This window comes from Chrysemys picta, chromosome 2 (genome assembly GCF_011386835.1).
Source record: "Chrysemys picta bellii isolate R12L10 chromosome 2, ASM1138683v2, whole genome shotgun sequence".
NCBI lineage: Eukaryota > Metazoa > Chordata > Testudines > Emydidae > Chrysemys > Chrysemys picta.
The window spans coordinates 53489784-53503550 of NC_088792.1; the positions used below are offsets into that span (position 1 = coordinate 53489784).

Sequence of the window (13767 nt, forward strand, 5' to 3'; positions counted from 1 at the left end):
AAATTTTGACTTTTAGAATCGAAGCTAACAAACCTTGCAGTACCAACAGAGTTTACATATAGACTTGCATAAATTTTAGATTGGAAGTATATGAACACATCCATTATTGGTTGCACTTTTTCTTTTCTATATAAACTGAAATTGTTTAAGATTTTTTTTTTTTAAATGTTGAACTCAATCAACTTTGCCACCACCCTACACTTTTAAAGCAAGAGATAGGTATGTTATGATTTGCTGTTCAGGCCTGCGGTAGCTTCACTTGGGACATCCCGTGGTAGAGCTACACTAGCCTGTTTAGTCCCCAGGCTGACAAACACTTAAGCATATGAGTAACTTTTTACTCTTCTGTATAATCCTGTTGAATTGAATGGGGTTATTCGTGTAATTAAAGTTACTTACATATTTAAATGTATGAAGGTTTGGGGTCTTAGGACTTAATTTGAGAGGTGCTTATCATGTCAGCAACTCCCCTTGACCTATACAAGAATTGTGGGTGCTCAAGACCACTTTTGGGCCTATTACTTTACTTTTTCCTCTGAAAACAGAACAGAATTTGGGCAAGAAACACATACGTAATCTAAGTTGTTAAATAATTGGTGTCTTCAAGACCATAAGCTGTGATTGATATTTTAACTTTGTATTAGTGAGTGTTTTAGGAATTATTTTTATTAATAAATATAAGCTGCAAAAGGAAGGGTGCAATTTGTATTTGAACCCATTAATTAACTGTAACATTGGTAAAGACTTAGGGTGATTCATGTCTTTTACTCAAAATGAGCACAGTTGTCTCCAGACAATTTGCTATACAGATGAACTGCATTAATACCTATTTTTGGAGGATCTGATTTTAATAGTTTGTACAAGATTTTTGTTATTTGAAGTTACCATAGTAACATATTTTGATTTGTTAAATGTTTTTGTGGTGTTTAGTCCATAGATATCACATGTGAATATCATTTTTATCTTGTTTATTATATTATAGCTGTTCTTATTGGTTGGATAATTTTTATGAGAGGTTAAATACCATGCTTTGGGGAATTTGCTGATTAGTTCAGAAATGAAAGATGATTTTTGTGTCTATGTATAGAATTTCATAATTGGCCAGTAAAGTTAATGGGATTTTTCATCTTCGTCTGAAGCATCAGAATTAGGAAAGTGGACTCTGGGGTGGTAAAACACAAATTCATGTTTTTATGATGATGTGAAAAAAAACAAAGTTTATATTTTTACTTTACTAGCAATGAGATTTATTAATCAAAGTATGACTTATTTTTCAGTTATACTTATCTAATAAAAGAATATTAGAATTAGAGTATTAACTAAAATTATATTAAACGTGTAGATATGTAATAAAACGAATTTAAGTGAATAAGATTATGTTCTTTAAGCAGTAAATGTCACCATTCATCCTAGAGGGATCCCATAGTTCTTTCCAAAATATTTTTTGTATAATTTTATTATGATCACCTTTTATTTCTGCAACTGTGGAATAAATTATACTCATTTGCATTTGTGGACTTGTCATTTGTTATGTCCACTTTCCTAACTTCAAAGGTACCTGTGACATTCTTAGTCTGCCAGCAGAATTCATGCAGGGGAAAAAAGGACTCATGATAGAAATACTCCCCCTATTTATTGTGTTTAGTAGTTTGGCTCACAAGTTAGGGAACATGTGATATGTGCCATTCACATCTTTGGTTTACAGTAATGATACTTGGTTGTTACCCACAACTTGAAATTTGATCTTTTTTTATAAACAAAACTCAAAAATAATTTTGGGTACTATACTGCCTCCTGACTCTCTGTATCGTTTTTTGTGGTTTTACAATCACATTTTTCTATTTTTTTTATTAAATGCTTTTGTTTCTAAGTACTGACAGTGCATGGGAAACACCAACTGATGTCATATTCACAAAGTAAACAAACAAAGTAAACTGAAAACAATATTTTTTCCACTAACCTTCAGCTGAAATCCTGTAACACTAGTAGATAATTTTTAAGTTGATGGTGTCCCTTTTTAAAATGTAAATTTTGAGTTGAATATATCCTTGTAAAAACATAGCTTTTTCTGAAATGTTAGCTAAATTCACAAGGAAAATGTTTACTTTTTTATTGGTAAAACCAGAAAGGAGAATGGAAATGTGTATTTTAGTTTTCTGTTTCTATAGATATCATGATTTTGTTTGTTATACTAATGTAAAGTCATTGACAGGATTCATGGTACCTTTCTTTGTTTTACAGCTGTAAACTCCCTCCTCTTCCCCTTTTCCCCCTGACCAAATTGTCTTCAAATATTCTGGGATTTCATCTGTTTTTGTAGATAAGAGTTTATTCTTGCAAACAATTCAGGCACTCTCATAAGCTGTTCCATTGCTCTCAGACCTACATAAATGGCTAGGTTGTATAAGAAAAGACAGTAATCTCTGCAAAACATTCTCAGTTATGTTTTGCCTAGAAATAAATTAAACAAGTTTCATGAGAAATATATACAAGAAAATCTCCTTGATCCGGTTGAAAAAGTTCAGGGAGATATGGAAATGCAGCTGTTAACAGTTTCAAACAAGGCCTCTAATTGCAAACAAATGTTCCTAAGTGCTTGGTGGAAGTTGCTTGTACCTAAATTTCTATTTCACTGAAATTTTCTACCAATTTATATAGGTCAGTGTAATAACAAGCATACCATCTCAACCTGCCCAGGCCCTAATGTGTGACAAAACTGAAAATAAATGAGACAAAAATAATTCATGCAGGAAAATTTAAAACAAGGGTAGTTAATCCGTTAGTCTAACTAAATTTTGAAACTTGTTTCATGATTCTTTAATTTCTGATGTAAGTAATTTTCAGTAATAAAAGCAAAAGGACTCCAATTTAGGTGCCTTTGAGCAGTGAATGATGAGGGATGTTTGAGGACAAGTACAAATTGATGCAGAGAAGACTAACAGATCTGTTCAGCTGTGTTTTGTTTATCTAGGTATTCCTAGTATGTCCATCTGTACAGTATCTGAGCTATAACACACCACATTGACCTCTGCACTGTTAATGAAACGTCTGTTTTAACTAAAACTTTAACCCACTCATCTCTGAACATTAGTTTGCTTTATTACAATGCCAAGAGCTACCATATGTAAGGTGAAATGTAATATAAAATGGTAAAACTATACTAATGTAAACACTACATCAATTTGTTGGACATGTTTCTAATTTGACTGTATAAAGTATGCTTGTTAATATGAACCATGATTTATGCTTGAGAACTTAGATAAATACAAGTCAAATTTAAAAGAAAAAATTAAATGCAAGTTAATGTTCTCTAACTTGACAAATTCCAGTAAAGACAGAAGGTCTTTAAAATTCCACTGCTTAAAAGTCGGAGTATCTTAAGCAGCTTCATAATTGAGAAAAATAGTGTTCAGAAAGGAAATAGTGGCTCACTACTAATGCAGTTCTAACATTCTCTTTTAACCTAAAATGTCAGAAGAGCTCATGCAAATTCCCCAGTTTCTGTAATGTAACTGAATAAACAGCATTTAAGGGCGTGCCCTTTGGGCAACAAAGAAAAGTTTGTGGAAATTATATTTAATTTTTGGCCATAGAATGCATCGTGATGGTTAGAGCAGCTTTGTAACTGAGGCTTTAATTGTTCTGGCAGGAGACACTCTCACAAATGTGAGAATACTGTGACATGTTTTGAGACCAACTAAAATCCAGCTATGACTAATTATTATTAAACTGGGTTTTAAAAAAATATATATTTTAAGGAGAACTTTGGTATAATTGTCATAAGCATTTTACATATGTTTTCATTTAAAAACTGGTGACCCCTCCTTACCTTTTTTATAATTTTGATTCCAAATGGTGTAAAATACTTGAGCAGATTTCTTCTGTACAGTTGACTTATTGTCTTGATAAGGGAGAGGGCAGTGGGGTGCAGGAGAAGGAAAGGGCAACGTAGGCTCACGTGATGATTAGGGAGAATGGTAGACGTGGTTATGTGATGTGGTAAGTAGAAGGTGGAGAAAGCTCTGTTTACGAAAAAGAAGCGATGGGTTGGAAGAGGTTAAGTAGATCATTCTAAGTGATTTATTAGTGATGGGAGTGGAAGGGGAATCAGGAGCTATGAGGAGTTTAAAACTGTATGAAGAGGGTGGATTTGAATATATTTGTATGTTTTATGCTTTGATTTTCCCCACTGTTGATCTGTAGCCTTTTAATTTGTGCTGTTTTGGGGATGTCAGAATGGAAGGAGATAGTCCGTTAACCCTGCTGTTTTAGGCAAGAATAGAGAATGAGCGTAGACAAGGAAGCCTACACTATCCTTATAGGTCTGATGTGGCAGTGGGGGTGTTTCTGCTACATTTCCTGAGCCCTGCAAATCCTACCTGGGAGCCTAATTTTACATGATACATATATGAGATTTTTGGGATAAAGAAGATTGTGTAACATTTCAAAAACATTCCATGTTTGTGTAACATTCCAAAAAAGTAACTGTAGGCAAGTTAGATTTCTTTCAAGTACACGTACACAACTTTTAAATATTCTGTGCTATTATAATATGATACATATTACCTGTCAAAATTCAGGGCAACTGCTTCTGTTTTTCCCCACATGGTGCAGCTAGGGCTCTTACTTTTAGGCCTCCACCTCCCTTGCAGTCATCTCTCTTGAGGGGAGATTTATATTTCTTTCCCTACTGACCAGGGTTTTTTGCAGACTGAAAAGTTCCTTGCCTACACTGTTGTTCTCAGCAAGCCAGATAGCCTAAATGGCCAGCGTCTGTGGTTTGCTTTCTCTTCAGAGGCTGTAAACTGCGTAATTGCCCATTGCTATACGTTACCACACAGGTCTTTCTAAACAAGCACATTTATTCTTAAGGTAAAAGCAATTATAGAGAAAACAAATAAACAATAAACCTACACACATGCTTAAAAAAAAAAACTTACCAGAAGTCACTCCCCTCCCCCCGACTCCAGCAGGAGCTCTGGCAGGAGTCAGTCCTTTAGACCCTTCCCTTAGGACTGGGACTCCCCCTTGGATAAAAGGTTTTGTCAGTTTGCTGGATCATAAAGAAGGCCCTGAGTCCGTTTAAATTCAGGCTGTTTATCCAAAAGTCCTTTTTTTGTATGTTAGTCTCTGGAGAATCCAATTTGCCACCACTATGTGCAAACCTCTCCCGGTGCTGGTACCTCACTGGCGGTGTTTACATCCTGAGAGAATTTGCCTAATAATCCCTCACTGTTCTTAATTCTTTGAGGGCAGTATTCACTCTCCCCTAGGCAATTACATATAATCACTGGCCCACAATGATGCATAAACTTAATACAGTATGATTTCTCATATATATTGCATAAAATTGCCAGATCTGTTGCACTGTATGTTTGTTTTTAAAACCTTGATTTATTTATACAGCACATTGCTGTTACCAGTGACCATTTATATGGCTGTAATGTTGTTGCGAACTTCTGTTGATGGATAAAATAAACTGTTTTGCAGCTCTCAAATTTTGCTGGCTATTTTTGATAAAGTGTCAATAAAGAGCATAATCTATTTTAAAATTTTAAATTGGAAAGGTAAAGTAAAAACCAATGTTCTGAGTATCTGTTCTCTGTGTATTTATCAAATAAGATGTTTGCTATTTTCAGTGTGCAGTTACAAATCCTGCATCCAATTTTCAGTTTTGTAGTATCTCGTGGGAAATTCTATTAGAAAAGTCCTAGAATACCACTGCCTCTCATAACTTATCCATTCAGATCTCTTTTCATGTTACCCCACCTTCTCCCCCACTTTTTCTCCCCTTCCTCTGCCAGTTATGCCAACCTTGACATGTCATTTGTCCACTTCTACAGTAGTGTCTGCACTTCCATCCATACTGCTCTCTATACTTGAACACTTTTCCTGAGTTGGTTCATAAGGCTATTTTCCTTTCATTCTCAAGTCTCCTAAAGTCCTCTCTCTACCATTACACCTAACAGCTGACTATTTTGCAGTGGTGTGGGGTGCATGTGTGTAGAATACTTCAAATTTTAAAAAAACAACAACATTAAAAGCTTGTTTTAAGGTGTGGGCAGTCACCACTTGGCCATCTTACTTTTTATTCCTCTTTCTCCTCCCGTCCACCCGTGCCCCGGCCTTTGGAATGTTCTTTGGGACAAACGAACATGCCTTCTTTTGTGTCCTGGATGCTAATGGGAGGGGGAACTCCCAATAATGCTAGTAAAAATACCCTTGAACTCCAATTTGAAATGTCTGTATAAGTACTGTTTGTAAATATTTTGACATCTTTATAAACTTACATTTACTTATTTAGAATTTTGTTTTTGCTTTGATGATTTATTCATGTTCTACATTTTCATTTTAAAGGTGACCTGGAAAGGGGAAAAAATAGCTTATGCCCTTTTTTATTTATGATGTACAAAAAAGAAGGCCTGAAAAGTTAATTGTTTTATTTTTACATTAATAGGTCATTGCCTGTCAGGGAGACTGTAAACTGACTGGAGAACTAATGTAATCATGACATAATGAGTTAAAAAAGTGAGAGGATTTTTAATTGCTGTTTGAAATCCCTTTTTAATGCCAATTTAATTTTTACTGACTAACATTTTGAATAATGGAAGCCTTTATTAAAGATTCAACACTCTTATCCCTTCAGTTACGATGTTAAAGTTCACCCTTAAAATTTTACCAAATTAGGGCAGACCAGACTGGACAGTCTTGGTATTTTTGTGGTAAAAAACATACAAATCATACAGATAAAACATGTTTTTACATATAAACAAACACTTTTCAGGCCTTCTGTATATATTGGAGAAGTAAAAATCAAAAGCCCAATTTTAAAAAAATCCTTTGCAAGTCACCTTCAAGGACTAGATTTTTTTTCAGATACTCGCCTTTGTGTGGATGCAAAGTTGTGCTTGCATAAAGTCTGTTTAGGGCTGGGTTGAAAATCTGTCCCTTGAAGTCTGTTTTGAAATAATTGTACCTCCTTTTGTATTCAATTGCTCTTTATTTTCTCTGTCTGTAGGTTGCTATGGTGTTGACGGAGAGAGTGATTCTATTATGAGCTCAGCTTCAGAAAACTCCACTGAACCTTGGTTTTGTGATGCATGCAAATGTGGGGTATCTCCTAGCTGTGAACTATGTCCCAATCAAGATGGAATCTTCAAGGAGACAGATGCTGGCAGGTCAGGTTTCAGAAGCGATTATTCAAACTTGATATTACCACATAGTCTTAAAAGTAAAAGTGAAATATGTAATACATGATCCTGGTCCTATTCCTGTGAGTTTCATTAGGGGACAATAGTATTGGAGCTGATCTTTTTTTCCCCATTTTGATTTAGAAAAATGCTTGTATTTTCTAGTCCAACATTTAATTTTTGTATACTTTTAATATCCTTTATGCCCTATATAATAGGAAGCAGATATTGTTTGGTCGATTTGAACATCGAAGTTTATTGCCCTATAAGCTAAAAATAGACTGAGGTGAAGCAGAGGTCAATATATAGTTCAGGAGGCAATACATCTTGATGTTCATTGATATATGCAGTCAGCATACATTGTTCCCATACATTAATCAATACTGAGAAATCTTCCCTTCATGGCCATGAATTTCTTGCTCAGTTTAGGGAAAAAATATTTTAAAGGGTCAAGGAAATTAGAGGAGTAGAAAGTTATTTACTTATTTTATGTATTTCAAGCATTTATACTGCATTCCCCACCAAAATATCTGGAACAGAGCTTAGATTAAGGCAAAAACATTACCCATGTGTAGGAAGCTAAATACCAGTGGAACTGTCCCCACCCCACTTCAAGACTTCAAAAAGAGATATGAGTAAGACCTCATCAGTAGATTAAATGACAGGAGAAGAGAACCAGCAATTATGGAAAACCCTTAACAAAGGCACGTATAACATAGTTTCATTAATATAGTCAGGCTTGGGTTTAGTTTAATTTCTGGCAGCAATGAATTCTGAAGGTGTGGGCCTATGCTACCAAAAGCTAGCTTCTTCGAACCTCACCCCTGTCATAATTTATCTGAAGTGTTTTGGGCAAACATAGCTTGTGTGATTAGTCAGAGAGGTCTTGATATAGTTAGGCCTTGGCCAGTTAAGGTTTTTTAGATGTTAACCAACACCTTGAATTTTACCCAGAAGTTTTCTAATAACCATTGTGTAGTGTGGAGCACCCTTATAATATATATGCCCCTGCTGGTCGCCTTTATCACATGGCAGAAAGCTCCATTCTTCACTAGCTGGAGTTTGTGTTGCACCTGTGGTTGGACATGGATAGGGTGCATTGAAGTACTATTCTAGAGGTAACAAAGGCGTGTAGGAATGTAGTGAAGCCTGCACCAGCAATGAAAAAACAGACTTTTGGCTACCCCAAGATGGAAAAACACTTTTCTGATCACTGAGAGATGCAGAAGACTATGAGATTGCTGACCACTTTGACAAATGGCAAGCAAATATAATAATTTATGGGATTGCTCATAGACTTCATCATTTTCCTCTGTGTGCTGCTTCCTGTCAGTCAGCATTACCTCAGTCTTGTCTAGACTCTGCTTAAGCCTTTCATGCTGATGATGATCTCTGCCAGATAATGGGATAAATGTCTCAGTCCAGGTGTCTGTATCTCCTATTACCTCTCTGTTTTCCCCTAATAGCTTTCCATGTTGATCAAGTGGGGTAACAATATTAAGCTCACGTAGGGCCCTCCAGCTGAGAGCACTTAGACAGGAATAGCACTATCTCATCAGTATTCTCTGGGATCTATGACAAGAAAGAACAGAACCACTCTAAAGTGATTTCTTCTTTCCCTACCAGATCCAAAAAATAAGTCAAGAACTCTGGATGTTGATGGTAATAAATCCTTTAAAAAATCCTGGCAGAATTAGCAATGCTGACTGACCTCTGACCAGCAGGATATCTTTGACCATCAAGGTCACTGCTGTTGCCACACCATATGCACATATGCTTCCACACATCTGAAACTTGTCTGATATTCAAAGAATTGGAGGGTTTTCAGATGCTGGGCCTGCTATCAACACTTCAGTGATTAATCTTAGCAGAGGAAGACAGTACAAATAGTTGGCAAGGACATTAATGTCAAGATAGTGTTTTAATCCAGGCTGAGCCACTGTGTCTTTTGGACTTGCATGGGTGTAACAGTCCTGAGGAACCTTATTAGTGATTATGATGAATGAGTCAAAGAACCAGGTAAATATGTATTATTATTTCAAGTACTATAAGCACACTAACCTTCAAATCCTAGCAGTATATATGGCTGTGAAATCTTTCACAATTTCAGTGTGCATTCACAGAGAGATGGTTCATTTTGTATATTTTAAAGCTCGTATAATCAGCTATGTACTGTACAACAAAATAGGGTCTTTATTAGTAAATAATGGCATGGGCAAAGTATATCAAAGTGCCTAGTTTTTCCACTTTCAGGTATCTGCTTAAATTCAGGCTGGTTTTAATAACTTTCTCCCTCAATTGCTTTTGAGAGCCAAACATTTTGGTATTACAAAAGTGATACAGTTATATTTGCACAAAATATAAGGAAGTAGTAAAAACTGCAAAGTTAAAGACAATAAGTTTGCGTTTTGCCTTTGTTGATAATTATTTGCATATGTGTTATGACTCAAAGGAAGACCCTTCATCTGAAAAAAGCTTTAATTACACTGTTCAGTACTTTCCCTATCTGTCGCAGGTATGCTCTCATTCTTCAGTTCAAGTGCTATAAAACATTGTATGCATGTTTTGTATATAATGTGTTCTAAGAACATAGCTATGTTTTCTCCCTGCCGTCTGCTTAATGTTCTGCTCTCTCTCTCAGCCAAGGACTTTGTTTCATCTTACTTTTAGCTTTCCCGCCCAACTTATTTCTCAGTTTTCTACATATGCTACTACATTAGTGATGTGACCCTGCAGTCATTGGGAAATGAACACATTCAGAATGAGGCCCTTAGAAACAGCATTATGTAACAAAAAGAGTTTTCCACCTTCTATAAATATAGTGTTATTGAGAATAACATTAATGGGTTTAATTCTTGCAGGTAAAATTGTGCTACTGTTTTAACTTTCTTAGGGTCATATCTCCCCTTTATCTTTGATATCAGGGAGGATTCTGCACACTATGACTTAAGTCTTGGGGAAGAGGGGAAAATGTTACCTACAAAGAAAAGCAGCTTGATACTGGAAACCATAATCTTTAATGTTGCCCACCATGGCATTTTTAAAAATAGACCAATGATTTAGGTCTTGTAGTCAATGGGTTTACTCACATGCATAAAGTTAGGGCACATGTTTAAGTTACTAGCAAGACTGGGGTCTCAAACACCTCCAGAGACCTTAGTTGAAGTGTCTTGATAACAATAAATAATGATAATAAGTTTGTTCTTAATCTAGTCTCCAGTGATTGTGTCTACATTTTAAAACCATTGCACAATTTGGAACAATTCAGTTCCTCACAATTAGCAGTTACAGAATTTAAAAAAGTAGTAGTAGTAATATTAGTAGAATAAATTGCGCGCACACAGCCTATGCTAAAAAGAACATTAAGGTTGCCAAGGTAAGTGCTCAAAAGCTAGGTAATGCCAGCATTAAGGCTGTGTATGCAACCTTAATTCATCCCTCTTGTATGTGTGCATTGACAGTCTTTAATTACATGGTCACATACTTTATAAAAATAATGAACCACAAACAGTGCTTAAATATTTTGTATACACAGAGTGGACTTGATTAATGTGGGAGCATTTCTTCCTTTTACTAGTTCTCTGCACAGAGTGGCAACATAGTTGGATAAGATTTTTCTCTCCATTAGTGACTGCTGACTTAAGGGGACCCTCCCAGCTCACTTCTTTTGTTTGATTTCAGAAAATGTCTGCTATGGCAATCTTGGACCCATGGAGGATAGGTCCAGAGCATGAAAGTAAGCAAGCATAGTAACCTCTGTAGCATTTCTAGTTCAAGTAACAAGTAGGGGGAAAAGCTGAAAGGGACATGGAGACATTGTGACGCATATGGAGTTAAAAAAAATTGATTCTCAACCTGTAGGCTGGTCAGTTTTTTTCCTTCCTGAAGAACACAGATGATGTGCAAGAGAACTGTTAGATTCAGTGTGTAAAGTCCCTCATCCCCTTACTCCAGATCTTTGTCCGGAAGCTTCAGTCTTCAGTAAGAATGGGTATCATGACTCGATCATAATTAATTTTTCTAGATTGTAAGCTCTTTTGGGCAGAGACTGTCCACTACTATTTTTCTATAGTGTGTAGCACAATGGAGCCCAACCTAGTTATGGCCTTTAGGCACTACTGTAGTATAAATATTAAATAACAAAATGCTCCTTCTTCCACCCCCTTCCACCATTTTAGAGGATGTCTAGCTATGTTAGATATCCATCAGTGCTGTGATGTGAAATTACGTATAGGTGAAGCCAAACCTGTTCAATTTCTCTTCACAATCGAGTCAGAATAATTTCTCTTTCTGATAAGTGAAAGGTGAATAGTTACTTTAATGAAATGCCTACTTTCTCTAAAGAATCTTTTTTTTTCATATCTTCCCAGTTTCATGAACATAAAGATGGATTTTAAAATCTTATTTTTTTTCTCCAAAAAGTATTGTCCTAGAATATGAAATTTGTCCTGTCCTTGTTTTGGGTTGATTTTTTTTCTTCTTCTTCCCTAATCAACATCTGTCATCATTGCTCCAAGCAAAATGGATGCTAAAGTAACAAGGAAGATTATTCTTCTTTGATTACCCAATTTGTCTTAATTACAAGGTTCTAAAACATGTGCAGCTAAACAAATGAGCAGGAAAATATTTAGAACTGGTATTAAATGCAGCTGAAACTGCCTCAGCTGTGAACTTGACTGACTTCTGTATGTTTTTTAATAAAGATTCAGGTTGGAGTTCGCATATAGGTGGTTGAGGAAATGAGACACTTGTGTGCCAATCACACTGAAATGGCAGTTTAAATCTGTAATACTGTAATACTTGCGTGACATGTACTAAAACATTTTGAGAAGGTCAGTATGAAGCAAGCAGCCAGCTGTTGGGTTTATCATAGATAAACTCCTACAGAGTGCAGCAGCATTTAATACACCAGTGGAGCATGAAAAAACTGTGCAAATTAAATTGAGAAGCAGCTGCTTGTTGAAGATGTGTATCTTTATATTGAACTCTGCAGGGTGCATTTGGGAAGTTGTATTAAAACTTACTATCAAAAATCTTAAACTAAAACGTTGGCTTTTTAAAAAAAATAGATAATTGTGAAGATGTGTAACTATTTCTCGACTTCCCCCTATACAAATGTTCTCAGTCTAATGCATCTTAAACCAGTGGTATGGTGCAAAAAAGGAAAACCTATAGAATTCAGAATGCTTTTTGTAACAATAAAACAGGCCTTCTTTTAACATAATCACAAGGTTATGAGACTTCTTCTGCATATATCAGATGGCCTTCTATTGAAAAAAGGTGTTACATGACTCTGACACTTGACATACACAAAGAGAGTTTTGACACCCATAAATGACAAACATTTTGAATTGTTTGACATGTACATAGATTAAACAACATAATTTATTTAAGAAAAATACACTGTATAAAAATGAGAACACTTTGCTCATCATGGCTGGTTTTGTGTACTAGTGCAAGAGAGTAGAGTGGGGATCAGCTGCCTGCTAAATGAGTGCACCCTGGTGCTACTTCCTTTGCAATGGAGAATCAGGTTCACAGAGCCTGCTCTAAGTGGGCAGAATTTTGATTCCACATACCCCCTGACGTCCAGTGTCTTGGTGCATCGGGGGGCATACATTGTGATAAGTACAGATGTGTAATAGCTTATTGCCTCTCTGGAACAGTGGGAAAGACTGGAACAGGGAGGAAGTTTTTGAGGCACTAAGTTACAACCCCCATCCTAGCTGCTACAGAAACAGCCTGACAATATGCTGTCTCTTGCTATGGAATAGATTGCAAACTGACGGTTTAGCTCTTTCTTTTAAAATAACAAAAAAGACTAAGTTAAACTTTCTTTTCATTTGCATTGGACCATAATTGTAGTTTATATAAACAAATCATATTAACTAACTCCTGCATGTATAGGCACAGAATCCTAATAAACAGTGGGGAAAAAACCACATTTGTAGCCCCAGAAAACACACTTCTGTGCAGTTAATTGGATGAATCATCTTTACAATTTAAAACAAAGTCCTCACTTTTTAAAGTGAATTTCTCAGTTAAAGATAAGGAGAGTGAATTACTTGTTTTTGGATATTAACAATGGTGATGCATTGCTTTAAACAGGATATGCATTTTATTCAAATATGTAAATACTTCAGTGACTGAACTACTGTCCAATAAAACATTTCTGTTTGATCACAGTTGTAGTTTCTATTATCTCTGCTTGGTAAATCCTTATGGGTTTAACCAAATGTAATGACTTGTAGGCATTGTTTTCCATTGTTGTACCTTTTAGTGACTTTTATCTTTGATATCAGTGTGACCATAGAATGCTGAAAAATGGAGAATGATGAACATAATGTTTGTTAGTCTACTTCTTACACTTCATGTTGACATTTTCACTTGAATTATGATAAAGAGACTTTAATAAACTTATTTATATTTTAGCTGAATTTGCGAGGCCATACACTCAAATTGATGGCATTTCTCTATTTGGATGTAATGTGATAACGTTTGAATGCCACCTCTGATCAATTCCAGAATATCATGGAATATTCTCAACCTCAATGGACAGAATCCTATTGATTTTGGT

At 35.6% G+C, this 13767-nt stretch overlaps 1 protein-coding gene across 16 annotated transcripts in view; it reads left to right on the top strand.

Annotated features, from left to right (window-relative positions):
• PHF14 (PHD finger protein 14) overlaps window positions 1–13767 on the top strand; it is a 267127-nt gene that overhangs the window by 34702 nt on the left and 218658 nt on the right. For all 16 annotated transcript variants that reach the window (XR_010598265.1, XR_010598266.1, XR_010598263.1 and 13 more), the window contains exon 5: window positions 7019–7178. Coding sequence is in view for 11 of the 16 variants with exons in the window: in XM_065583162.1 (XP_065439234.1) it covers window positions 7019–7178 (160 nt within the window). In the remaining 5 variants the exon portion in view is untranslated. The remainder of the gene's footprint in view (window positions 1–7018; window positions 7179–13767) is intronic.